Raw genomic sequence first — 26,003 nt, 5'->3', positions numbered from 1 at the left:
AGCCTTGAGCTGTTTTTGAAAATAGAAGTTAAAATATAAGTTAACATACCTTGCACTTGTCCCACAAAGAGGGTAACAGCTCCTCACATGTTAAGTTCTTCTGCAACTTCTTATACATTGCAGCAATAGACTTGTCAACCTGTAAGACAAGCCGATATAGATTCCATCATTTGAAACCAAGACCATTATGTTCATAAAATTGTTGATCAACTCACCCCAGTTAAACTGGATTTTAATGTCTTCCGGAGATCCATTTTAGACAATCCAAGCTGGAAAGGAATCTGAAATTTGTGGGGTACAGTTGGCAAAATCATTCATTTGCTAACAATTCACAAATGTCTGAAGATAAATGCTGGCACTCATTTAATTATTTAAAAAAAATGATTCAGGTTTTTTATCATGGGATTCGGGCTATGTCCAAATACTGGATGGGAATACCATGCATGTCAAGCCTTGTTCTGTATATTTAGTCAAAAGTTGGATTCTATTTGATGAAACTCGGTTCTTTAATTAAGTATTAGAAAAATCCTATCATTAGCGTGCTAACCTCTTCAGGTGAAATAGTAAACATTAAATCCTCAATCTTTTTAGCAAACTGGAAAAGTCGCTCAAATTGCTGCAAAGGGAAAACATTTTTAAAGACGAGTCATAACATAAAAAGTTTAACAGTATCTCCTCAACTACTTAACATCACTCCTTAACAGTAATGAATAAAGCAAAGAAAAAGCCACCAAGATGGATTACTTACAAAGTATATTATCATGCTGAGATGACGTTGACATGCTTGTTCATATGCTTCACTTGCTTGGTGATAAAATTTGGCTAAAGTGGGCACAACATTGGCCAGGTCATATAAGCTGTAACATGAATGGAGAGGGAGAAGAATTGCCATCAAGGAAACTAAAGAAATATTATATCCGGTTGGTCATAGGAATAAAATGAGAAAAGAAGATCCCGACCTATTCTGAAAAGCGGCATAGTTTTCTAAAAGAAATATTTCAGCATATTTTGGTTCAACTTGTGAAAGTCTTTCGAGAGTCACAAACATAATGCTAACCTGCAAAACAGTATTTCCACTGTAAATATTTTTTCAGTAATAAATATACACATTCTAAAGATACTAAATAATTAATTTACAAAATAAAAAAAAATGAGCTGATTTGGTACCATAATATGAAAAATTTATCTTATAAGGAAAAGGAAGGATAACAAACGATCCAAATAGACCATACAGGGAAGGTGATTGTACTTATTACCCATCCTCAAAAGTAGCTCAAAAGAATACATGAGTGACTTATCAGTCTACTTCATGCAAAAGTTTGTTGTATAGTAGCAAAACCAAACTTTAGTACATGTAAGTCTTATCATGATGCTAAGAGAACTGTATTATTCATCACAAGCTCACTTAACCACATTATTAACTTAGTCAGAAAATAAAAAGGATATCAGGCTCAAAACAGGACTTACAAATTTGGTGTATGCTAGATCAACCAAGTCCCTGGATTGTCCCTGGATGTACTGTTCCATGCGAGTGGCTAGAGTTGCAAAGCTGTGCATAAGAACATATGAACTATTTACAACCAACCGAAGTACAACCTTATGCTCAATACAAGTAAATGATAAAGCATCATGTAAGAATACTAAACCTAGCTGTTTTGAAAATAAAATTTATAGTATGCAGATAATTTATAGAAACATTTCAAACCATTAACTGAAATCTACTACATTTATTTTGTTTTTTTTCTCCTTTGCTGTTTTATCAGGGTCTCAAATTTGCAGCACGCTCTGAATTCTCACAAAGGCATTCACTTTACCGAGGGATGTATGGTAAGACCCCCGTCTGTCGTGCGTTACGCTCACTTCTTTCAATTTGATGACAAGCCTCATCAACAAACTACAAATTTAATTGCAGCTTAAACATGTTAGATTCATACTAAATGCAAAAGGTGAGAAATTTTTCAGTTCCCATATAATTTACCCGGCTGAACTGCATTGAAATTTTTGATTCCAGGTCACCAAGGAGGACACGCACGAATCTTGCTGCATCAGATTTCTGGCCAGATAGATAGCGCTCTGTTACCCCATGCAAGGATATGCAACGCAAAGGGTCAATCTTGTAAGCCCAATCAACTAGAACATAAAAGTCTTCCTGTAATACAGAAAAACTGGAAATTGAGATTGTAAACAGAGTGCGACCAAGCAACACCATAAGGAATCAGAAACTAGAACAAGCACTATGAACTAAATAAGATCATGCAAGGAACTGAAAACAATGAGTATTAATAATTTAAGTACCAAAAGTTCGGAAGACATTCATAATTTAAAATATAATTCTGGTTCCAGAAAAGTAATAACAAACATAACAAGAAGCAACATCAAATCTATCTGCAAAAGGCTCCAACATAATTACATACTTGAATTCCATCAAGCAAATCCTGTAGTGCTTCATTTAATGCTTGCAAATCTGGAGAATTTTTGCCTAGCAAAATAAAATAGTTTCCATTGGTCAGAAATTGAACTATAGGGAAGGAGATTTATTACCACAAATTATGAAGGCACAAGAGAAATAGTTACCAGCTTTGCTATCATTGTCATGAACGGGCTTACTTCCCTGATGGACATTATTGGTATCATCATCATCATCATCCTCATCATCATCATCATCATCATCATCATCACCATCACAATCATCATCATCATCATATGATCCACTCTCATTTCTTGGGGGAGCAAGCCCAGGAACATCAAAGCACATGAAATGTGCAAAGAAAGAACTCTGCAGTTTGAGCCATGAAGGAATTAAATTTTAAAAATCTAAAACTTAAGAATGCATGTAATCTCGTGTATAATTAGTGTAGAATGGACTATAACCTCATCTACAAGTAGTGGAACAAAAATTGTCAGCATTTTGGCATAAGCATCAGAAACTGCAGAAGTGTCTGCATTATTCGCATTTTGATTGCCACTTGTGAAAGTTTCCATCCAAGTATTTGGAGTTTTTGATACTTTTGTACTAGCACGAAGCTCATTGGCAAATTCATGAGCCTAAACAGAATTTAACTAATTATCAAGCACTGTAACCAACATAAAGATCAAATAAGGAGGCACTTCTTTTCTAGATGATGGAATATTTCATTTTGAGTTCCAACCTCTCGGCGCAGAAGTGAGTTCAGGGAGCTACAATAAGCTTTCCTCAAAGGACCCAAGCAGTTACCATCAAGAATCTGAGAATGAGCAGTGACAAAATTATTAGAATGACTGAGACACAATAATGGAGATTTAGACTTGGTCTGCATTTTGACCTTTAAATGTTGCAGAAGGCGGGAATATGTCCTGCACTTATACCGCAAGTCAGCATGATCAGGCTTCTTCAACTGTCCCCGCTGTTAAAATCAAGCAGTTGAACAACATTTAGGAAATTGTTTATGGTTATGATCAAGATGAAATAACATGAAGTAAATACCTGAGAAAAATAGTTTTTGTCATTAATCATAAAATCCACCAAAGTGGCAAAGCAGATTCTCAAGAACTCAGAAGCTTTACGGACAAAAGTAGCTTTTAGTATTCCAAGTTCTGCCCGCTTCTCTCTAACCTAAAATGTAGGCACAACAAACAGAAAGCTACTTTTTTTCTTAAAGGACCATAAAAATCCAGATCCAGTGGCAATACTAGTCTCCTAGAAAGTTACTGAAAGTAAAAGTTCTAAAAAGCTCGAAGTTTAAGTGAACATCAAAGTAAGCAGCATGTGTTAAGCTAGTCATGTGCCACACAATCACTGTATAATTTGACTAACTACAGAACTGTAGAAACTGAGGGAAATGAGAGGGGAATCCATACAGCTCGTATGTTTGCAAAAGTAGAATCCAAATTAGGTACTTCAAGGCCATGTAAAGCATTAGTTAACCATTCACATGCTTCAACATATTGAGGCAGGCTAGCCTCATCAAACTGGCTTCCTGTCAGACATGATGCATACTACAAACCAACAATAAAATTGTTAGGAGAATACAGGCTACATACCTTTGCTAAAGTCTAAACAAAATTATAGCAATGGATGACATACCTCAGAAGGGAAACGAAATCGTTCAACAAGCTTATCAAGTTCTGCAATGAGTGCTCTATTATTTACAGATTGTACCTCTAACTTGTTGTTGCGGGTTTCTATCTGTTATATTGTGAAAATAAGTTCCTTGCTAAGAAGCCATGTCACATGTTGAAGTCATTAATATATAGTTCATATCTTCATTATTTAGTTTGAAGGATAAAATTAGCAGCAAACTTGAAGTAGATTGTGGAATGACGACAGGCTAGACAGGAAGAAAACAAAGGATCCTACATATTAACAGACTGTCAAAAGAAGGTTCCCTACCGACTGAATATCTTCTCTCATATGTCGTAATTTAACATTGAAGATGCCTAACCATTCATCCATGTCATCAACACAATTTGTTGCTACCTCAAGCCCTTGCAGTACCTGAACAACAAGGAATATAACAATTAGCTTAGGGGATAAGAAGCGTATTGCTAAAAGGGGTGAACATCAGCATCACCAAGATTATGAATTTTCATATGAAAAACAAACAAAGAATCTCCTAAAGACATAAAGCAATCGTAATAGCTACAAGTAAAGAGAGAATATAAACAGAAGTTCCTCACACATAACTGAAAGATTTCAAGAGAGTTTTGAATAAAATTGTACTAATCTTATTAACTAAAGAATTGAACTTAAATAGAGAAAAGAGTCCTAATCCTAATTAGGAAAATAGTTCCCTTATTCTAATAAACTACTAAAACATAAAAAGAAAATAGTTCCCTTATTCTAGTAAACTACTAAAACATAAAATAAAAATATTTCTAGAATATGAATAAAACTTATCTACCTAAATAAGATTTATCTACTTAAATAAATTTAAAATATATACATATTTCAACACCCTCCCTCAAGTTGGTGCATATATATCAATCATGCCCAACTTGCTTACAAAAAAATCAAAACTTGTCTTAGAGAGTCCTTTGGTGAGTATGTCAGCAATCTGTTGTTTTGAAGGAACAAACGGCATGCACACTTGGCCTTCTTCAATCTTTTCCTTGATAAAGTGTCTATCAATCTCAACATGTTTAGTTCTGCCATGTTGGACTGGGTTGTGAGCAATACTAATGGCAGCTTTGCTATCACAGTACAACTTCATTGGTGAAGTTATTGGTTTCCCCAGCTCTTCCATAATTCTTTTTAACCACATCATTTCACAAATTCCTTGAGCCATTGATCTAAACTCAGCCTCTGCACTACTTCTTGCTACAACAGTTTGTTTTTTGCTTCGCCAAGTCACAAGGTTTCCCCAAACAAATGTACAGTATCCTGATGTAGATCTTCTGCCTGTTATTGAGCCTACCCAATCTGCATCTGTATAAGCTTCAATTCCTCTTTGTTCGGATTTCTTGAAGAATAAGCCCTTTCCCGGTGAACTCTTTAAGTATCTTAGAATTCGAAACACTGCTTCTTCATGTTACTCCATTAGGGAGTGCATAAATTGACTCACTAAGCTCACTGCAAAAGCTATGTCTGGCCTTGTATGTGATAAGTAACTTAACTTACTAACTAATCTTTAGTACTGCCCTTTATTGACTAATCGACCTTTTATATTTCCAAATTTTACATTTGGATCAATTGGTGTGTCAGCTGGGCGGCAACCACTCATCCCAGCCTCTTTTAAAAGATCAATCACATATTTTTTTTCTGAAAGACCACAAGACCCTTCTTTGATCGAGCAACTTTCATTCCAAGAAAATATTTCAAAGGACCCAAGTCTTTGATCTCAAACTCCAATGCTAGATGCTCCTTGAGACGCCTTATTTCATCCACATCATCTCCTGTAAGAATGATATCATTGACAAAAACTATAATAACAGCTATTCTACCTTGTTGTGAATGTCGATAGAACATTGTGTGATCAGCTTCCCTTGTAAGTAAACTTGTTTTTTAACAACTTTAGTGAATCGTTCAAACCAAGCTCGAGGAGACTGCTTTAGACCGTATAAAGATTTCTTGAGTTTACATACTCGAGTTTCAAATTTTTCTTCAAAACCTAGAGGAGGATCCATGTAAACTTCTTCAAGTTTTCCATTTAGGAAAGCATTCTTCACATCTAATTGCTGTAAAGACCAATTAAGATTAACAGCAATTGATAAAAGAACTCTGACGGAATTTAATTTAGCCACTGGAGCAAAGGTTTCAAGATAATCTATCCCGTATGTTTGAGTGTACCCTTTAGCTACCAATCGGGCTTTGTATCTATCTAAAGATCCATCTGGTTTGAAATTGGTTGTGAACACCCATTTACAGCCCACTATTTTTTTCCCTACAGGTAATTCCATTGTTTCCCATGTACCTGTTTTTTCAAGAGCGCGCATCTCCTCTAAAATAGCCTCCTTCCACTCAGGAACCTGTAAAGCATCTTTCACTTTTTTGCGTATTTGTACAGTATCGAGACACGAAACAAAGGTTGAGAATGTCGAAGATAAGGCTTTATAGGATACAAAGTTAGACATGGGATATTTGACAATATTTCTAACACCTTTTCTTTTGGCAATTGGAATATCTAAATCAGATAATTCATTGGCTGGATTATGAGCTTTACCTGGACTTTTGATAGGATCTTGCGGGTCGGATTCTTGGTGATGAATCTGGTGGATTCCACTTTCTTGATTTTGATTTCTTCTTGAATAAACAATTAACTCCTTTGTTTGTTCTTTATTTTCATGATCAGATTCTACACCTTCATCCTCCTTTTCATTACCATTAACATCATTAATTTTGGTGTTAATTATAAATTTGCCTTCCCCATTATTAGAATCCCTATGTTGTATATTCCTAGTCTCTTCTTGATTAATTATAGAATCCCTCCCTGAAGATTAGAATCAAAATAAGATTGTGTTTCAACGAATGTGACATCCATGGTAACTATAATCTTCCTATCAATTGGATCATAACATTTGTAACCCTTTTTATTAGAAGCATAACCAACAAAGACACATTTTTTTTCTCTAGGATCTAGTTTACCTTGGTTGTGAAGATGAACAAAAACGCTACACCCAAAAACTCGGAGGGATAAATCTGAAATCAATTTAGAGTTTGGAAAGTTATCTTTAAAGAGACTAAAAGGAGTTCTATAATTTAGAGTTTTACTGGGCATTCTATTAATAAGATATGTAGCTGTTAACAAGGCTTCGCCCCAAAGATAACGTGGTATTTGACTAGTGAACATCAAGGCTCTAGTTACTTCCAAAAGATGTCGGTTTTTTCTTTCTGCAATCCCATTTTGTTGTGGTGTACTTGTACAAGAACTTTGGTGGACTACTCCATGTTTGGTTAAGAAAACACCTAATTGGTCACTAAAAAATTCCCCACAATTGTCAGTTCAAAAGACTTCTATTTTCACACCAAATTGTGTTTTCACCATAGCATAAAAAGACTGAAACACATTTTTAACTTCAGACTTATCTTTTAATAAAAATGCCGAACAAAGTCGAGTATGATCATCAATAAATGTGACAAACCAACATTTTCCTGAAAAAGTCAAGACTCTTGAAGGTCCCCAAACATCACTATGAATTAACAAAAAAGGTTGGAGGCTTTATATTTTTGAGGTGGAAAGAATGACCGATGATGTTTAGCCAATTCACAAAATTCACAATGATATGAAGAAGGACTTTTATGTTTAAATAGATTAGGTAACAAATATCTTAAATAATAAAAATTAGGATGTCCAAGCCTATAATGCCAAATCATAACCTTATCAAAATCAGAAACAGAATTTAAATATAAAGTAGTTGTTGGTTGACTTAGATAGTCGTTTTCAAGAAAGTAAATTCCACCAAATTCTTTAGCATTGCCAATCATCCTCCCCGAGACCATGTCCTGAAACTTACACATAGAGGAGTCAAATATAACATGACAATTTGAGGACTGGGATAATTTACTGACCGATATGAGATTACAAACTAGATTTGGCACATGTAAAACATCATGTAAAACCAAGATGAAATTTTAACAGTACCTTTCCCGGCTATTGCCGAGAAAGACCCATTTGCTATTTTAATTTTTTTGTTTCCTCACAAGGTGTGTAAGTTGAAAAAAGAAAATGACTGCTAGTCATGTGGTCACTAGCTCCAAAATCAACGATCCATGTGTTTGTTTTACAAGGCTTGACACTGAAAAAAATAGAAAAATCAGTACCTGATTGGGCAAAAGAGGAAGAAGGATTATTGGATGAGTTAGGCATAGAAGAATTCATCCGAAATTGTGGTGATTGAAAAAACTTGTGTAGATGCTCTAATTATTCCTTAGTGAATGGAGACCCTTCCGGAGAATTTTGGCCCTCATAATTTCCATTAGTTGTTTGGAAAGCTCTGCTATCCCTTGATTGTGAACCACGACCATTGCCACTCTTTTTCCTTCCATTTTTCGGTTTCCCATAAAGCTTCCAACACGTTTCACAAGTGTGCCAATATTTTTTGCAGTGATCGCACCAAGGTTTTTTCTTTTTTTCACTATCATCATTATTTTTAATAGTTACAAGAGCAGAATTATCATCATTAGCTTCAAGCCCTGGCTTTAACATTACTTTTCTCCTTGTCTCCTCTCTTCTAACCTCAAAAAAAATCTCACGAAGTTTTGGAAACGATTTTTTCCCTAGGATCTGAGATCTCACTTCATCAAATTCTTTACTTAAACCAGCCAGAAACAAATAAGCTTTTTCATTCTCTTCTTTTTTCATAGCTTTTACACCATCTCCGGGACACTCCCATTTATCATTATAACACTGATCCAGTTCTTGCCAAAGAGACATCATCTCATTATAATAAAGAGCAACTTCTTTTTCCCCTTGTCTAGCTTTCCACAGTTTTATTTTTAACTCAAAAATCTATGAAGCGTTTTCTAAATCTGAATAGGTGTCTTTCACAGCGTCCCAAACATCTTTAGCAGTTGGGAGAAAAAGAAAAGGTTTACCTACGGATGCTTCCATGGAATTAATAAGCTACGCAATTATCATAGAATTTTATGACCTCCACTTGCTCATCTTTGGATCGCCCACCTGTGGTTGCTCAACTTCTCCATTTAAATGACCTAACTTGCCGCGCCCATCAATTGCTAATTTTACGGACTACGACCATTCCATATAATTCTTGCCGTTCAACTTGTGAGATGTCAGTTGAAAAGAAAGGTGAGACGCCTCTGTCCCTTGAGTCACTGTACTCTCAGTAGTTGTTTCAACTGTAGAACTTTCTTCCTCTGTTTGATTGCTGGATCTCTAATCTCCAGTGAAGGTTGTTTTAACCATGATGTTACTAGAGATTTTAACTTAGCTCAGATGCCATGAAAGATTTCAAGAGAGCTTTGAATAAAATTGTACTAATGTTATTAACTAAAGAATTGAACTTAAATAGAGAAAAGATTCTTAATCCTAATTAGGAAAATAGTTCCTTATTCTAATAAACTACTAAAACATAAAAAGAAAATAGTTCCCTTATTCTAGTAAACTACTAAAAGATAAAATAAAAATATTTCTAGAATATGAATAAAACTTTTCTACCCAAATAAGATTTATCTACCTAAATAAATTTAAAATATATACATATTTCAACAATAACATCTTCGTTCAAACTATTTAGGAGTTGAAAAACATAATAAAGCACCTCTTAGAGAGGAAAGGCCACAAGTAGAGGTAGAGAAATGCTAAACCTGAGTATATCCAAAATGGGAACAACAAAGACTGCATAGACTATCTGATAAACTTGATACTTGTTACAGATTGTAAATTATGAATAGCTATAGATGTGTAATTATTATGATCTTAGGCTACTTGTTAGGTTTAACTATAGACACTTTATCCCAACTAATCTCATTATTGATTTTTAGGGATTAGATTAGCTTAAAATTAGGATTATATATGTAATGTATTGATTATGTTTCTTTAGTTAGGCCTACTCTTTTAATATAAATAGCCATGTAGATTTTTTTGTTCGAATATACAAGAGAAAATGACCTATTATCAACATGGTACCTTGAGAATCTAGACTTAGGGAGTCTATTTTTTTCGAAATTCCCAAACCTTAGAAAATCAAATTTGGTACTCTGCATTTTTCAACCTATATTTTTTTCACTGACCCCTTCAACAAAGCCGCAGTCTCATCTTCGATGAAACCTCAAAATTCGAGGACCAAATTCCCTGCGCGTGACTCTCACGCACCACCCGCAGCTTCGGCATTCCCTTTCACGCGTCAGCGCGTGCAACTCACATCCATCGAGTTTAATTCTCTGACCACCACCGTTGGCTTTGTTAGTGTTTCCCCGGTCTTCCTTATTGTTATTGACTCTTGTGATGCTTTTTTTTTAGAGATAAAATGGCAGAATGAAAATAATATATTATTTATAATAACCCCTCGAATCCAACATCCAATTTTGTAAAGTCAGGTAATGTCTTTAATACTTATTAATACTGACTCATGGATTATTGATTCTGGTGTGAATAGACACATGACAGGTTCCTTTACAAATTTTTTAAACTACTTTCCAAGTGAAACAAAAGAAACTGTTAAGATAGTCGATGGGTCTTTTACTCCTTTAATTGGATTAGGTTCTGTCAACTGTACACACAATATTAAACTATCCTCTGTACTACATGTCTCTCGTTTTTCGATTAACTTTTATCTGTTAATGCCATCACAAATACCTTAAATTGCAAAATTGAGTTTTTTTTCCTGATCATTGTGTATTCCAAGACCTTCAAACAAGGAAGAAGACTGACAATGATAGATTGCATGATGGCTTATATATGTTGGAGAGCAGTAGTGAATTTGTTCAAGCCTTTTTTTTGGAAGTAATAAGGTTATCAACTAAGAAATAATGTAGTGGCATAAGCGGTTAGGACACCTATCATTTTTTGTTATGAAAAAGTTATATCCCAAATTATTTTCAAAAAATTGGTTTGATTCATTCTTTTGTGAAGCCTGTGAGTTTGCTAAATACACTAAAATTCTTATCCTTTGAGAAATAATAGAAGTAATACTCCTTTTATGACTATTCATTCTGATGTTTGGGGACCAACTCGAGATATGTCATTATCTAGTAGTCAGTGGTTTGTTACTTTTATTGATTGTTGTACTAGGATAACTTTAGTGTATTTGCTAAAATAAAAAAATAATGTGTTTACATGCTTCCAGTCTATTTGCTAAGATGCAGTTTTTTAGAGCTGACAATGGTACAAAGTACAATTTTGATACCTATTTAGTGTCTTATGGGATGATTCATCAAACAACTTGTCCCGATACTAGTTCACAGAATAGGGTTACTGAAAGGAAAAACAAACATTTGCTAGAAGTTGCCAGATCTCTTATTCTTGTAGCTGCCTACCTCATTAATAGAATGTCACTTAAAACCCTTAATTTCAAAAGTCCCTTGGAAACTTTACAAGGTGAAAATTATTATATTGTTCCTCCCAGGATATTTGGATGTGTCTGTTATGTCCATGATAGGAAAGCAAGAAAATTACATCCACAAACCCTTAATGCATGTTCATTGGGTATTTTCCAACACAAAAAAGTTACAAGAGTTATCATCCTCCTTCACGAAAAAATTTTGTTAGTATGGATGTTACATTCAAAGAAACTAAACCCTTCTATTGTACAACTTAATCACCTTTTCAGGAGAACAATGAGAGAGAAGAATTGGTACTTGACTCAGTAACTATTAAAAACCTTATTCTAGAAAACACAATTGTTCAAGGGGAAGCTACTACTCAAGGGGAGACTATTGTTCAAAAGGAGATTGTTGGGCGTTTGGACAAACCGGATTTAAAGAAGTATTCAAGAAGGCTTAGAATAGAAGAAGCTATCATGCAACTTACTATGTGCCAAAAATCTTTCTCTTTTGGTAAGTTACCCAAATTTTCCTCTTCTGGTGAGTTAACCCCTAATGATTTAGATAAACCTATTACCTAAAGAAAAGGTGTTAGATCATGAACTAGACACCCTATCTGTAACTTTATCTCTTATAATTCACTACCCCTTCCTTATAAAGCTTTTACCTTGTCTTTATCCTTCATGTCTATTCCACAAGATTAGCGTGAAGCATTTGAATATCCCAAGTGGAAAGAAGTCATGGTGAAAGAAATAAAGGCACTAACAAAGAATGAGACTTGGAGCTAGTAACTCCTCCAATAGATAAGAATTTGGTGGGATACAAATAGTGTTTACTGTGAAACACAAGTCTTATAGTTCGATTGTACAGTAGACTGTTAAGAGACATTTGCCCCTGTTGCCAACATGAACACCACTAGAATTTTGTTATCCTGTGCAGCCAACCTTGACTGGAACCTACAACAATTTGATGTGAAGAATGCATTCTTCTATTAAGACTTAGAAGAAGAAGTATGTATGGAGATTCCTCCTGGATTTGATGATGCAAAAACACAAGAGAAAGTATGTAGATTAAAGAAAGTCTTGTTTGGATTGAAACAATCTCTCAAAGTATGGTTTGACAGATTCTGCAAAGCTATGATCACTTTTGGTTATCAAAAAAGCAATGCTGATCATACCCTTTTTACAAAACATTACAAGGGTAAGATCGTTCTTCTTATTGTATATGTTAATGACATATTGATGACACAAGACGATAAGGAAGAAACGACTCGACTAAAATAATGTTTAGCTCGAGAATTTGAAATAAAAGATCTAGGGAAGTTACAATATTTCCTGGGAATTGAAGTTGCCAGATTAAAGAAAGGAATCTTCATATCAAAGAAAAATACATCTTAGACCTCTTGACTGAGATATGTATGATGGGATGCAAACTTGCAGAATCACCTATAAAAAACAATCATAAGTTGCAAGCTGGAATAGGAGAGTCAATGGATAAAAAAATATATCAAAGACTGGTTGGTAGACTAATTTATCTCTCATGTACTAGACCTGACATAGCATAGACAGTCATTTTGGTAAGTCAGTATATGCATGATGTAGCGCCCCAACTTTTTATCCCTGCTTTTGTAAATTTTTGACACATAATGTGTATCTGCTACAGTAGTTAAGTGTTTTAGGAATGTGTGTGAGTTCCCAAGTTTAAGCCTTATCTTTAGCAAATTTTGTTATTTTAGGAATTAAGTTTTATCTCTGTTTAATGGGCTTATATTTAATTGCATGAAATTTCATATCAAAATAAGCTTGCTAGTTCGAGTGGCAAGGGTGTTGGTGTGTTGGAGGTCCTGTGTTCAAATCTCTGTGCTAGCATGGGCATTTATTTTCACTCGGGTTTTTGTCAGTGTTTCGGTGGAGCTAAAATTCTAAGAAGTTGGGTGTTAGTGGATTAGTGGAGAGTAATTTGGGGGATTTGGGTAGTTATCTGATATTATTTGTGATTTATCAAAAACAATTTCGTTTTTCTCCCTCTCAGGAATCTCTGACTTTTTTTTATGACTTCATCTCCTGCAAAAAAATTCTTTTCTTTCTTGTTATTCTATTAAAATTATGTTCTTTTAAGTAGTGGATTTTCGTTCTTTTGACTCTTCGTGTCTTGGGGTAAGTGAAGGTAGGGATTTTCGCTCGTTCTTAAGGCAATTGTTATGAATTATCTTCTTTGTTTACGTTAGATTGATATTTGGGTTTTGGCAATGACCAATCGTGAGAAGTGAGACTCTTCTCTTGCGAAATCGTTGGTGTTGTTGGGTAAGTGTTGAACACTCGAGTTCGCCAATTGCCGATTTCTTTGTTGCGATTAAAGTAAGGTTTGGAACTGACTTTAGGAGTGTTGATGTCGTTTTTAGGTGTTGTGTGGCTCGGGACTATTTTCGCATCGAAACCGTAACAAGTGTGTACCCGAAATGCAAAAAAATAAGATTTGGAAAAGTCGAAACACCCTACTTTTGACGTGTGACAGCCCTAATTTGACCCTAGTCGGAATGTGGTTTCGGGACCACAAAACCGAGTCATAAAATTTATTAGAAAAAAATTAATTTTTATATCTTCTATGTGTGATAGTGCATGTGTGAGAAATTTGATGTTTTAATTTAGTTATATGAATGTGAATTTCACTTGAAAGGACTTAGTTGAGAAACTTAGAAAATATGTTAGGAAAATGTGTGAGGACCAAATAATTTTCAAAGTATGAAAGTTTGGGTTTGCATGGCAAAATGCCCAATATGCATTAAGTGGCCGGCCAAGTAATAATGTTTCTTCACTAAGTTTAATTTAATCATAATATTATATTGATAAGTGATTATAATATCATAAATAATATGAATAAAAAATAAAAATAGGAATAAAAGAAGAAATTAAAAATAAGTGTTAATCTTCTTCTTCTTGCAAAAACCAAAACAAAAGGAAAGAAAAAGAGAAATTACACTAAGGCAATTCGGCACCCTCTTTTGCTAGTTGGAGGTAAGTTTTGAAGTGATTTTGAAATCTTTTTATGTGTTTAAGTTAATTGTTAAATGCATTTCTTGGCCACGTCAAGAAAATCAAATTTCTATGGTGGTTTGGGCACTAGGCCGTGTATCAAGATGTTAGAATTAGAGGTTGTTTTCATGTTGAATTGAATAAGTAGATGCTAGAATGAGGTTAGTCTTGTTGAATTGTTAGTTGGGTAATACTTTGTGCATTCGGCCATATGTGGTTTAAATGGAATGTTCATTCTTATTTTTACTTTCTTGTATGAAAAATGGTTCAAATAAGTGTTAAGGCCGAATAAGTCATGGTAGATTAGTTAAAGTGCAAAATTCATGTTTATGGGGTAATTTGAGCAATTGACCGAGACATGGATGAAGGAATAAGATTTATATTTTTTTATATTTTAGGAGTGAAAGGCATAATGAAAATTGAGTAAGTTTTAATGTGCATATTTTAGTTTAAGTGCTATGGATAATTTGGCTAAAATAGTTTGGTATGTGTGTTTGCCGAATTTAAATTAAGATTGTTTGAGTGACTTAAATTATGTATTAGAAATTTATTTAAATGATTACAATGGGCATTAAGATGTTGAACTCATGAGATTAGAAGTATATGAGCTTGACAGTATTTGAATGAATATAAATTGGGGCTACAATGATTGAGTTATTTTATTTGCTTAGTTGGAGCTCAAGATCAAAGGGAGCCAAGTTCGGCCAAAGGGAAAGCGAAAGCGGTTGAGTAGCCGATCGGAGTTGTTCATCCGACTAAAAAGGTAAGTTCTTAAGTAATTTAAGTTACGGCTAATATTGCACATAAATGACACAAAATAAGTTGGATAAGAAACCATGGTATGTATGAGTTTTTGAAAATCGAATGTGAGATTATTGACATATCTATGATATTGTGGTAGCTATAGATAAGAAATTTCAGCACTATGTGTGCAAGGTTATGCGGCACTATGTGTACAAAAACTAAGCGGCACTATGTGTGCGAGATTACATGGCACTATGTGTGCGAGAAAATGTGGCACTATGTATGCGAATAAGTAAGAGCACTATGTGTGCAGACTTTCAAATCGAGCACTAAGTGTGTGATATCGATCGTGGAGAATTACTTATGCAAATGAAAATTCATTAAAACATTAAATTGGGAGTAATGAAATGTGCATGGATATTAGACATTGGATTTGATTTTAATTTGTATATTAATATATAATGCTTAGGAAGAGAGAAAGAAGAGAAAGGTAATCGGCTCAATTAGTATATATATATTTGAACAAAGATATAAAGTAGAGATAAATGAATCTAAATGGATTGGAGATTGAATTGATAAATGGAGCGGCTTGATTTGTGCTTATTTAAATAATTGGACATTGTATGTTATTTACATATACACCAATGATTTGTATATGACATTTACCATGGTATTTTCAATTTGTGATTAAATGGTATAGGAGTACATAGTGAATTCGGGTAAGTATGTACCAAATTCATAATGCACATATGTGACATAAGATTTCCTTGTGATATAATGTTTGAATTCGGGTAGTATTGGATTGAAATTTTATTTTCGTTAAGATAATCGGATTATTACATTCTTGAAATTTCTTAGGACTTATTGAGTTAATAACTCACTTGGTGTGTTTATTGGTTTTGTATAGATCATCTTGTCGAGGAAAGCTTGGAACTGTTACGAAGTCATCGCATCTTTTGACAACCTTTTTGGTACCTTTGTTTAAAACTCTAGTAGACATTATGGCATGTATAGGATAATATTTTGGAAGGTTGATATTTTGATAATATTGTATATATAAAGCCATGCGAATATGACTAAAGTCCTATGTATGGATTTGATAATGGTTTAGATATAAATCTTAAAGTGTTAATCAACTTGACATATAAGTTCATATTTGTGATATGAGTGTAATTATGTTATGCTTGAACTAACATATTAAGCAATTGAGATATATATTATGTATGGGTATTCGGTCAAGAGGAGAAAAATCACCAAATGAATAGAAAAGTTTTAGTTGTATGATGTTATTCATTTAAGCTAAAGACTTTACACTTTTACTCTTTTGTATGCGCGTACTATAGAAATCACTCATGGAAACATGCTATTACTGTTATAATTATTTAATTACATTGGATTTGAAATTATTGAAATTTAAAAGTGCAAATCTGATTCTTATATACGCGAAATGTTCTATAGAGGAGTTGAGCAGGTTATGTTATGTGACCCTACTCCATCAATGGACACGGGTATTTGGGTATTACATTTTTATTTGGTATCAGAGCTAAGATTTTTTCGATTCTAGGACTACCGTAGCGCGTGTGAGTCTAGCTATACATGCCATAATGCTAGTATATGATAGTGTGATGACTTCTGATGGTTGAAATTATTGTTTTGATTAGTAAATGGAATCCACTCCAGAGAGAGCCTTAGCGGATGACGTTGAGAGTGTAGCGCCTGCTCCCGCGCAAGGGACAGCACTTGTTGAACCTCAACCATCTGCGAGTAATCAAGATGATGGGGCTAAGCAAGCCTTCTTTACCATGATGAATGAGTGGGTTGCACAATATGCCCGAACAAACCCGGCTGCTCAACAATTCCCGAATTTAAATAATCCTCCCCCAGTGCCTATAATACCAGCAACTACTGATCCTTTGAGGCTGAGTAAACCTCCTGTTGATTTGATTAGGAAGTGCGGGGTAGAGAATTCGAGCCACGACTCATCGATGACAATTGAAAAGGGTGAGTTTTGGCTTGATAATACCATCCATGTTTTTTATGAGCTATCTTGCACACCCGATGAGTGTCTAAAGTGTGCCATATCCATATTACGAGATTCGGCCTACTATAGGTGGAGAACCTTGATTTCGATTGTTCCGAAGGAACGAGTTACTTGGGACTTCTTTCAGACGGAGTTTCGTAAAAAGTATATTAGTTAACGATTCATCGATCAAAAGCACAAAAAATTTTTGGAGCTTAAACAAGGCCGTTTGACGGTATCCGAATATGAATGTGAGTTTGTAAGACTCAGTCGATATGCTCGGGAGTGTGTAGCTGATGAAGTTGCCATGGGTAAAAGATTTGAAGAGGGATTGAATGAAGATTTAAAGCTACTGGTGGGTATTCTAGAAATAAAAGAATTCTTAACACTGGTTGAACGAGCTTGCAAGGCTGAAGAGCTTGGAAAGGAGAAAAAGAAAGCTGAATCTGAAACTAGAGACTTTCGTAAAAGATCGGCGGGTAAAACTTTTTTCTCGGCTGCAAAAAAGTTCAGGGACGATACTAACAGATCAAAGACGACTGCAGGAATTTCTATTAAGGAGTGACCATCAACTGACTCTCGAGCTACTTCAGTTGCTAGTGTTGGCAACAATCGGCAAGAAAAACCCGAATGTCCACCATGTGGAAGACGACATGTAGGTGAATGTTGGGGTAAGTCTATTAACAGAGCCTGTTATAGATGCGATTCGCAGGATCATTACATTCAAGATTGCACGAAACTTGATGAGAAAAATAAGGTACAAGGTACGAGATCGAGTGGTGCAACAACTAGAGGTAGACCACCAAGAAATACAGGAGGTAGGAGTGGTAATCAGAGAGGGACTTCTGATACGGCTATTCGATCTGAGGCTCGTGCCCCCGCCAGAGCTTATGCCATCCGTGCATGAGAGGAGGCATCCTCCCCTAATGTTATCACTGGTACATTCACTCTCTATAGTACTAGTGTGCTTGCTTTAATTGATCCTTATTCGACTCATTCTTACGTATGTGAAACATTAGCGTCCAGTAAGACTCTACCTGTTGAGTCTACTGAGTTGGTGATACGAGTGTCAAACCCTTTGGGTCGGTATGTGTTAGTTGATAAGGTATGCAAGAGATGTTCATTGATAATTAAACATTTCTGTTTTCCGGCGAATCTGTTGCTGTTACCTTTCGACGAATTCGATATTATTCTAGGAATGGACTGGTTAACCGAACATGACGCTGTGGTAAATTGCAAGTGAAAGACTATAGACTTGCGATGTTCGAGTGGTGAAATGATTTGAGTTGAGTCTAGTGATCTGAGTGGGTTACCGGCAGTGATATCTTCTGTGTTAGCTCGGAAATATGTGAGAAAGGGTTATGAAGCTTATCTTGCATACGTACTGGATAGCAAAGTATCAGAACAAAAGCTCGAGACTGTGCATGTAGCTTGTGAGTATCTAGAAGTGTTTCCTGAGGAATTACCAGGATTGCCACCTGTTAGAGAAGTAGAGTTCGGCATAGAATTGATTCCGAGTACGACACTAATTTCGATCGCTCCGTATCGTATGGCACTGACTGAGTTAAAAGAATTGAAAGCTCTATTGCAAGGTTGACCGATAGAGGTTTTGCGAGATCCAGCTTCTCACCCTGGGGTGCTCCAGTTCTGTTCGTGAAAAAGAAAGACGGAACTATGCGAATGTGTATTGATTATCGTCAGCTCAATAAAGTGACGATAAATAATAAATATCTGTTGCCATGGATAGATGACTTATTTGACAAGTTGAAAGGAGCTTCTGTATTTTCAAAGATTAATTTGTGATCTGGCTATTATCAGTTGCGAGTTAGAGATTCTGACGTTTCTAAGACTGCTTTCAGAACGAGATATGGACACTATGAGTTTTTAGTGATGCCGTTTGGGCTCACTAATGCCCTTGCGATTTTCATGGATCTGATGAATCAGGTATTTAGACAGTATTTAGATCGATTTGTAGTGGTCTTCATAGATGATATTCTGATTTATTCCCACAACGAGTCCGAACACGCCGAACACTTGAGGTTTGTACTTCAAATTTTGCGAGATAATCAATTGTATGCAAAATTCAGTAAATGTGAATTCTGGTTAAGGGAGGTCAGCTTTCTGGGACATGTTGTATCCGCTTCGGGTATTAGAGTTGATCCGAATAAAATTTTAGCCATTCTTGATTGGAAACCTCTGAGGAATGTTTCTGAAGTTCAGAGTTTTCTAGGACTCGCTGGGTACTATCTACGATTCGTTAAGGGTTTCTCGATGATCGCAACACCATTGACGAAACTACTCCAGAAAGATATCAAGTTTGAGTGGTCAGAGAAGTGTCAGACAAGTTTCGACCAACTGAAAACCCTTTTGACGGAGGCTCCTGTGTTAGTTCAGCCAGAGTCTGGTAAAGTGTTCGTAGTCTACAGTGATGCTTCTTTGAACGGTTTGGGTTGTGTGTTGATGCAAGAGGGTAGAGTTGTTGCGTATACTTCGAGACAACTAAAGCCTTACGAGAAAAATTATCCAACTCATGATATCGAGCTAGCTGAGATTGTGTTTGCTCTTAAAATTTGGCGTCATTACCTGTTTGGAAAGAAATGCCATGTTTATACTGATCATAAAAGCCTAAAATATTTAATGACTCAGAAAGACTTGAATCTGAGACAACGACGGTGGCTTGAATTATTAAAGGATTACGAAATTGTCATTGATTATCATCCAGGTAAGGCAAATGTGGTGGCTGATGCCCTAAGTCGAAAATCTCTATTTGTTCTTCGAGCAATGAATGTACATCTGTGTATTTCCGCTGATGATGTACTAGTAGCGGAATTAAAAGCAGAACCAATGTTAATACGGCAAATTTGTGAAGCACAGAAAATCGATGACGAATTGGTTGCTAAACGAGCTCAATGTGATTCTAATACAGGTTCAGAGTTTCAAATTGATGACAATGATTGTTTAAGATTCAGAGGTCGATTATGTGTCTCAAGAAATTTAGAACTTACTTCAATGATTTTGAGTGAGGCCCATAGTAGCCGAATATCGGTCCATCCTGGTAGCACGAAAATGTACAACGATCTAAAAAGACAATATTGGTGGCATGGTATGAAAAGAGACATTTCCGACTTTGTTTCTAAATGTTTGATATGTCAACAAGTGAAAGCGGAGCATCAGGTGCCTTCAGGATTACTACAGCCGATCATGATACCTGAGTGGAAATGGGATCGAGTAACGATGGACTTTGTATCTGGTTTACCATTGACGCAGAGCAAGAAAGACTCAATCTGGGTTATTGTTGATGGATTGACAAAGTCCGCTCATTTTATCCCTGTTCGTACGGATTTTTCACTCGATAGATTGGCAGAATTATATGTTTCTCATATTGTTCGACTACATGGAGTACCTACTTCTATTGTTTCTGATAGAGACCCCAGATTTACATCCCGATTCTGGAGAAAATTACATGAAGCGTTGGGTACTAAGTTACATTTTAGCACTGCTTTCCATCCCCAGACAAATGGCCAATCTGAACGAGTTATTCAGATACTCGAAGATATGTTGATATGTTGATATGTTGCATTCTCGAGTTCAGTGGTTCGTCGAAATGATATTTACCTTTGATTGAATTCGCATACAACAATAGCTTCCAATCAAGTATCAAGATGGCACCGTACGAGGCTTTATACGATCATAAATGCCGCACACCACTGTATTGGACTGAACTCAGTGAAAATAAGATATACGGGGTTGATTTGATCAGAGAAGCTGAAGAAAAAGTGAAAGTGTTTAGTGATGTTTGAAAGCAGCATCGGATCGTCAGAAATCATATGCAAATTTGAAACGCAAAGATATTGAGTATCAAATTGGTGATAAAGTATTTTTGAAGGTCTCACATTGGAAAAAAATACTCCGATTTGGCCGTAAGGGCAAATTGAGCCCAAGATTTATTGGACCGCACGAGATAGCAGAACGGATAGGGCCGGCTGCTTATAGATTGGTTCTGCCACCTGAACTCACAAAGATTCATAATGTGTTCCATGTATCGATGCTTAGATGATATAGATCTGATCCTTCACATGTGGTTAATTCATCTGAAATTGAGATTCAATCGGATTTGAGCTATGAGGAAGAATCGATCCGTATCTTAGCTCAGGAAGTGAAAGAATTGCGGAATAAGAAGATTTCTTTAGTAAAAGTGTTTTGGATCAAACATGGAGTAGAAGAAGCTACTTGGGAGCTCGAAGACTCTATGAAAGAACGTTACCCGAGTTTATTCGCTGGTAAGATTTTAAAGGACGAAAATTTCTAAGTGGGGGAAGAGTTGTGACAGCCCTAATTTGACCCTAGTCGGAATGTGATTTCGGGACCACAAAATCGAGTCATAAAATTTATTAAAAAAATTAATTTTTATATCTTCTATGTGTGATAGCGCATGTGTGAAAAATTTGATGTTTTAATTTAGTCATATAAATGTGAATTTTAGTTGAAAGGACTTAGTTGAGAAACTTAGAAAATATGTTAGGAAAATGTGTGAGGACCAAATAATTTTCAAAGTATGAAAGTTTGGGTTTGCATGGCAAAATGCCCAATATGCATTAAGTGGCCGGCCAAGTAATGATGTTCCTCCACTAAGCTTAATTTAATCATAATATTATATTGATAAGTGATTATAATATCATAAATAATATGAATAAAAAAATAAAAATAGGAATAAAAGAAGAAATTAAAAATAAGTGTTCATCTTCTTCTTCTTGCAAAAATCGAAACAAAGGAAAAGAAAAAGAGAAATTACACTAAGGCAATTCGGCACCCACTTTTGCTAGTTGGAGATAAGTTTTGAAGTGATTTTGAAATCTTTTTATGTGTTTAAGTTAATTGTTAAATGCATTTCTTGGCCATGTCAAGAAAATCAAATTTCTATGGTGGTTTGGGCACTAGGCCGTGTATCAAGATGTTAGAATTAAAGGTTATTTTCATGTTGAATTGAATAAGTAAATGTTAGAATGAGGTTAATCTTGTTGAATTGTTAGTTGGGTAATACTTTGTGCATTCGGCCATATATGGTTTAAATGGAATGTTCATTTTTATTTTTACTTTCTTGTATGAAAAATGGTTCAAATAAGTGTTAAGGCCGAATAAGTCATGGTAGATTAGTTAAAGTGCAAAATTCATGTTTATGGGGTAATTTGAGCAATTGACCGAGACATGGATGAAGGAATAAGATTTATATTTTTTTATGTTTTAGGAGTGAAAGGCATAATGAAAATTGAGTAAGTTTTAATGTGCATATTTTAGTTTAAGTGCTATGGATAATTTGGCTAAAATAGTTTGGTATGTGTGTTTGCCGAATTTAAATTAAGATTGTTTGAGTGACTTAATTTATGTATTAGAAATTTATTTAAGTGATTACAATGGGTATTAAGATGTTGAACTCATGAGATTAGAAGTATATGAGCTTGCTAGTATTTGAATGAATATAAATTAGGGCTACGATGATTGAGTTATTTTATTTGCTTAGTTGGAGCTCAAGATCAAAGGGAGCCAAGTTCGGCCAAAGGGAAAGCGAAAGCGGTTGAGTAGCCGATCGGAGTTGTTCATCCGACTAAAAAGGTAAGTTCTTAAGTAATTTAAGTTACGGTTAATATTGCACATAAATGACACAAAATAAGTTGGATAAGAAACCATGGTATGTATGAGTTTTTGAAAATCGAATGTGAGATTATTGACCTATCTATGATATTGTGGTAGCTATAGATAAGAAATTTTAGCACTATGTGTGCAAGGTTATGCGGCACTATGTGTGCAAAAACTAAGTGGCACTATGTGTGCGAGATTACTTGGTACTATGTGTGCGAGAAAACGTGGCACTATGTGTGCGAATAAGTAAGAGCACTATGTGTGTGGACTTTCAAATCGAGCACTAAGTGTGCGATATCGATCGTGGAGAATTACTTGTGCAAATGAAAATTCATTAAAACATTAAATTGGGAGTAATGAAATGTGCATGGATACTAGACATGGGATTTGATTTTAATTTGTATATTAATATATAATGCTTAGGAAGAGAGAAAGAAGAGAAAGGTAATCGGCTCAATTAGTATATATATATTTGAACAAAGATATAAAATAGAGATAAATGAATCTAAATGGATTGGAGATTGAATTGATAGATGGAGCGGCTTGATTTGTGCTTATTTAAATAATTGGACATTGTATGTCATTTACATTGTGCCTATGGGCCACACTGTTATGTAAAAAGGGGCTAAGGCCTTGCTACTGTATTCTGAAAAGGGCTTGACCCTCGTATCTTGTTATCTGAATAGGGCTTAGGCCCAATGGGCTCGAGCTGATTTGGGCTTTGGATGGGTTTTCAGATACACTGAGTTTTCCCAAACTCACCCCTTCCTCTTCCATCCTTGCGGTGAGCCCTAGAATTGGTGGACTTGGAGTGGCGGGATTCAGAGTGGCCATGAAGAGTGATTGCCGACTTTAAATAAGTTTAGCTTTTATTTTGGATTATTTTATTATGCTTAAAGTTGTAATAAGGCCGCTCTTTTAATTGATTTTATTTTGGGAATTATTAAACCTGGTTAGCACTAGGGTTCGTTTTCTAAAATCTACTTGTTTTTTAAAAGAATTACGATGACGCGTAAAGTTTCCATAAAGTAAATGTTTTCCCAAAAAATAAATATTTTTAAGCAAACGTTTTCAACCTTAATCATTTTCTTAAGATGGTCATAATCAAACGGTTTTCTCAAAATTATACGAGATGTTGGAGTGTGGCAATGGCGGTGTGCATGTCTAGGATTGGATCCGAAGGAGCTTGGTACTTAGCGGTCCGATGACTCACCTCCTCTTCTTCTGGTTTCCTACCGGTGCATGACTTCCATTCACTTTAACCTACTTTTAAAAGTGTCTTCTACAACACCAACGAAGTTTTCCACCTAAGTAATACGGAATGTTTTGAACGCTTCAATGTGGCACGTCAGATTCGGCCATAACGTCTGGGCCGGGTTTGGGGTGTTACATTTAGTGGTATCAGAGCCTAGGTTGCAACAACTCGACTGTGGATCGGGTCCGAAAATCTTTTCAAAAACTTGAGCCTAAGAAGGGTATTTTTGGAAAGGGAAGATTTTTCGAAGATGTTCAAGTTTTTCTATTTGTTAAACGGGGTTAAATCAATAGTTTTAAAATAAAAGTGTTTTCAAATCAAATCTTTTTTTCGATAAAACAAAAACATGGGTTTTTATGGACTGATCAGGAAGTGGCACACTGAATCCCCGGCACCAAGTCTGTAAGTATTTACATTCCTCATATTACCTTTGTATTAAGATATTATTGTAGATAGAACTGAGACCATATCATGACATTATAACTAGGGCAACCCTAAAAACTCTAGAATACCGAGACCGTAGCTTGGCTATGATTACGTGAAAATAGAAACTTGAAAATACTATCTCGCATAAGACATGTGAATAAATAGTAAAATATTTGAGACCTTTGTAGTTATTTGATATGTGTCTTGGTAATGTAGAGCATTGATATGGATTCTGGGTAAGCAAAGTCGCCAACTTTGGGTAGCGGTAACTCGAGCTTGGTCTTGAGGCCTTGGGTGAGTTAGTAAGGAAAGTGGTAGAGGAAGTATTGGATACAAAATTAAGGAAATTAGGGAAGCGCTTCAAGCGGGGTGCTTGGAGTGTAAGAAAAGGAAGGATTCTAGTTCTCGAAAACCAAGCCTCGCTTCGTGAAACATGTTAAGGCACGACCAAACTATCCAATCTGCAAAGACTACAACGGACGTCATTCGGTGAATGCCATAGGAAGACAGGAGCATGTCGTAGATGTGGGTCCAAGGAGCATCGAGCTCGGGATTGCCAAGTTTGTTTTATTTAAATATATGTTACGAGTTGTATGCGTGCACGATAAACGTTTCTTTGTTTGGTAATTAGATGTTCGGGTCGTACTAAGAATTATTTTTAATCGAGTCTTGTGATGAAAGCATAGTGGTTTGACTTGAGTAATACGGTTAGTTGATAGTTTGAAATTTCGAGGACGAAATTTTTTTTTAGGAGGGTAGAGTTGTAACATCCTGAATTTGGGGCCTAGAAGAGTTGGGTTTTGAGTCTGGGATTCGAATAGAAGGAAACCTGAATAATTAGGAAGTTTTAAATATTATTGTTTCGAGAAAAATTTTATTTTATTAAATTACCACTAGAAAATTTTCTCTGTATTTATTATTACGGATATTTTAAATTTTTATGAAATTTTAATTAGTATTATGAGATAAAATTATTATTATTAGAAAAATATTCTTGTATGTATGTTTGAAAATTTTATGAAAATTATTATTATTTCTTGTATTATTGATATTTGAAATTTTATTATTAGATATATTTATAAAATTATTATTATTATTGGAAAGGAAAAAAATATTAGTTGTAACACCACGATTTTCGGATTTTTTTGGGTTTTGTGATTTTAGTAAATCTTGAAATTTTCATGTTCTAAATATTAGAATTATGTTTAAATGTGTTAGTAGACCTTTAGAAGGCCCAAGACTAAGCTAAACACGGTAAAATATCAAGGTGGGATTTTTAAGTGAATAGGAGATTTGGTTAAGTGGGCTTTTAAGAAGAACTGCGTAAGTTATGACACAAATAAGGCCTTGGTAAAGTGGCAAGGTGACGCCACTAAGTTCCTAAAAAGTGGCGCTGGGAAGGAATTGGAGGTCCAGGTTCAAGTTGTAAGGTAGGCATATTGTTTTTCTTTTAATTTTTAGGCATGTACT

General features: G+C 35.2%; 1 protein-coding gene across 1 annotated transcript in view; it reads right to left on the bottom strand.

Annotated features, from left to right (window-relative positions):
- The window catches only part of LOC108471359 (exocyst complex component SEC3A-like), a 43,126-nt gene that overhangs the window by 498 nt on the left and 16,625 nt on the right, over window positions 1-26,003 (bottom strand). The window contains exons 9-25 of the mRNA XM_053022406.1: window positions 4,370-4,474; window positions 4,064-4,165; window positions 3,838-3,975; window positions 3,464-3,592; window positions 3,303-3,383; window positions 3,150-3,224; window positions 2,872-3,045; window positions 2,575-2,776; window positions 2,415-2,479; window positions 1,979-2,149; window positions 1,815-1,894; window positions 1,468-1,549; window positions 960-1,057; window positions 749-857; window positions 548-616; window positions 216-281; window positions 50-139 (exon numbers count right to left, since the gene is read on the bottom strand). Coding sequence (XP_052878366.1) covers window positions 50-139; window positions 216-281; window positions 548-616; window positions 749-857; window positions 960-1,057; window positions 1,468-1,549; window positions 1,815-1,894; window positions 1,979-2,149; window positions 2,415-2,479; window positions 2,575-2,776; window positions 2,872-3,045; window positions 3,150-3,224; window positions 3,303-3,383; window positions 3,464-3,592; window positions 3,838-3,975; window positions 4,064-4,165; window positions 4,370-4,474 — 1,836 coding nt within the window. The remainder of the gene's footprint in view (window positions 1-49; window positions 140-215; window positions 282-547; window positions 617-748; window positions 858-959; window positions 1,058-1,467; window positions 1,550-1,814; window positions 1,895-1,978; window positions 2,150-2,414; window positions 2,480-2,574; window positions 2,777-2,871; window positions 3,046-3,149; window positions 3,225-3,302; window positions 3,384-3,463; window positions 3,593-3,837; window positions 3,976-4,063; window positions 4,166-4,369; window positions 4,475-26,003) is intronic.

Source organism: Gossypium arboreum, chromosome 11 (genome assembly GCF_025698485.1).
Source record: "Gossypium arboreum isolate Shixiya-1 chromosome 11, ASM2569848v2, whole genome shotgun sequence".
Classification (NCBI taxonomy): domain Eukaryota; kingdom Viridiplantae; phylum Streptophyta; class Magnoliopsida; order Malvales; family Malvaceae; genus Gossypium; species Gossypium arboreum.
This window is presented reverse-complemented; position numbering and strand designations above follow the sequence as displayed.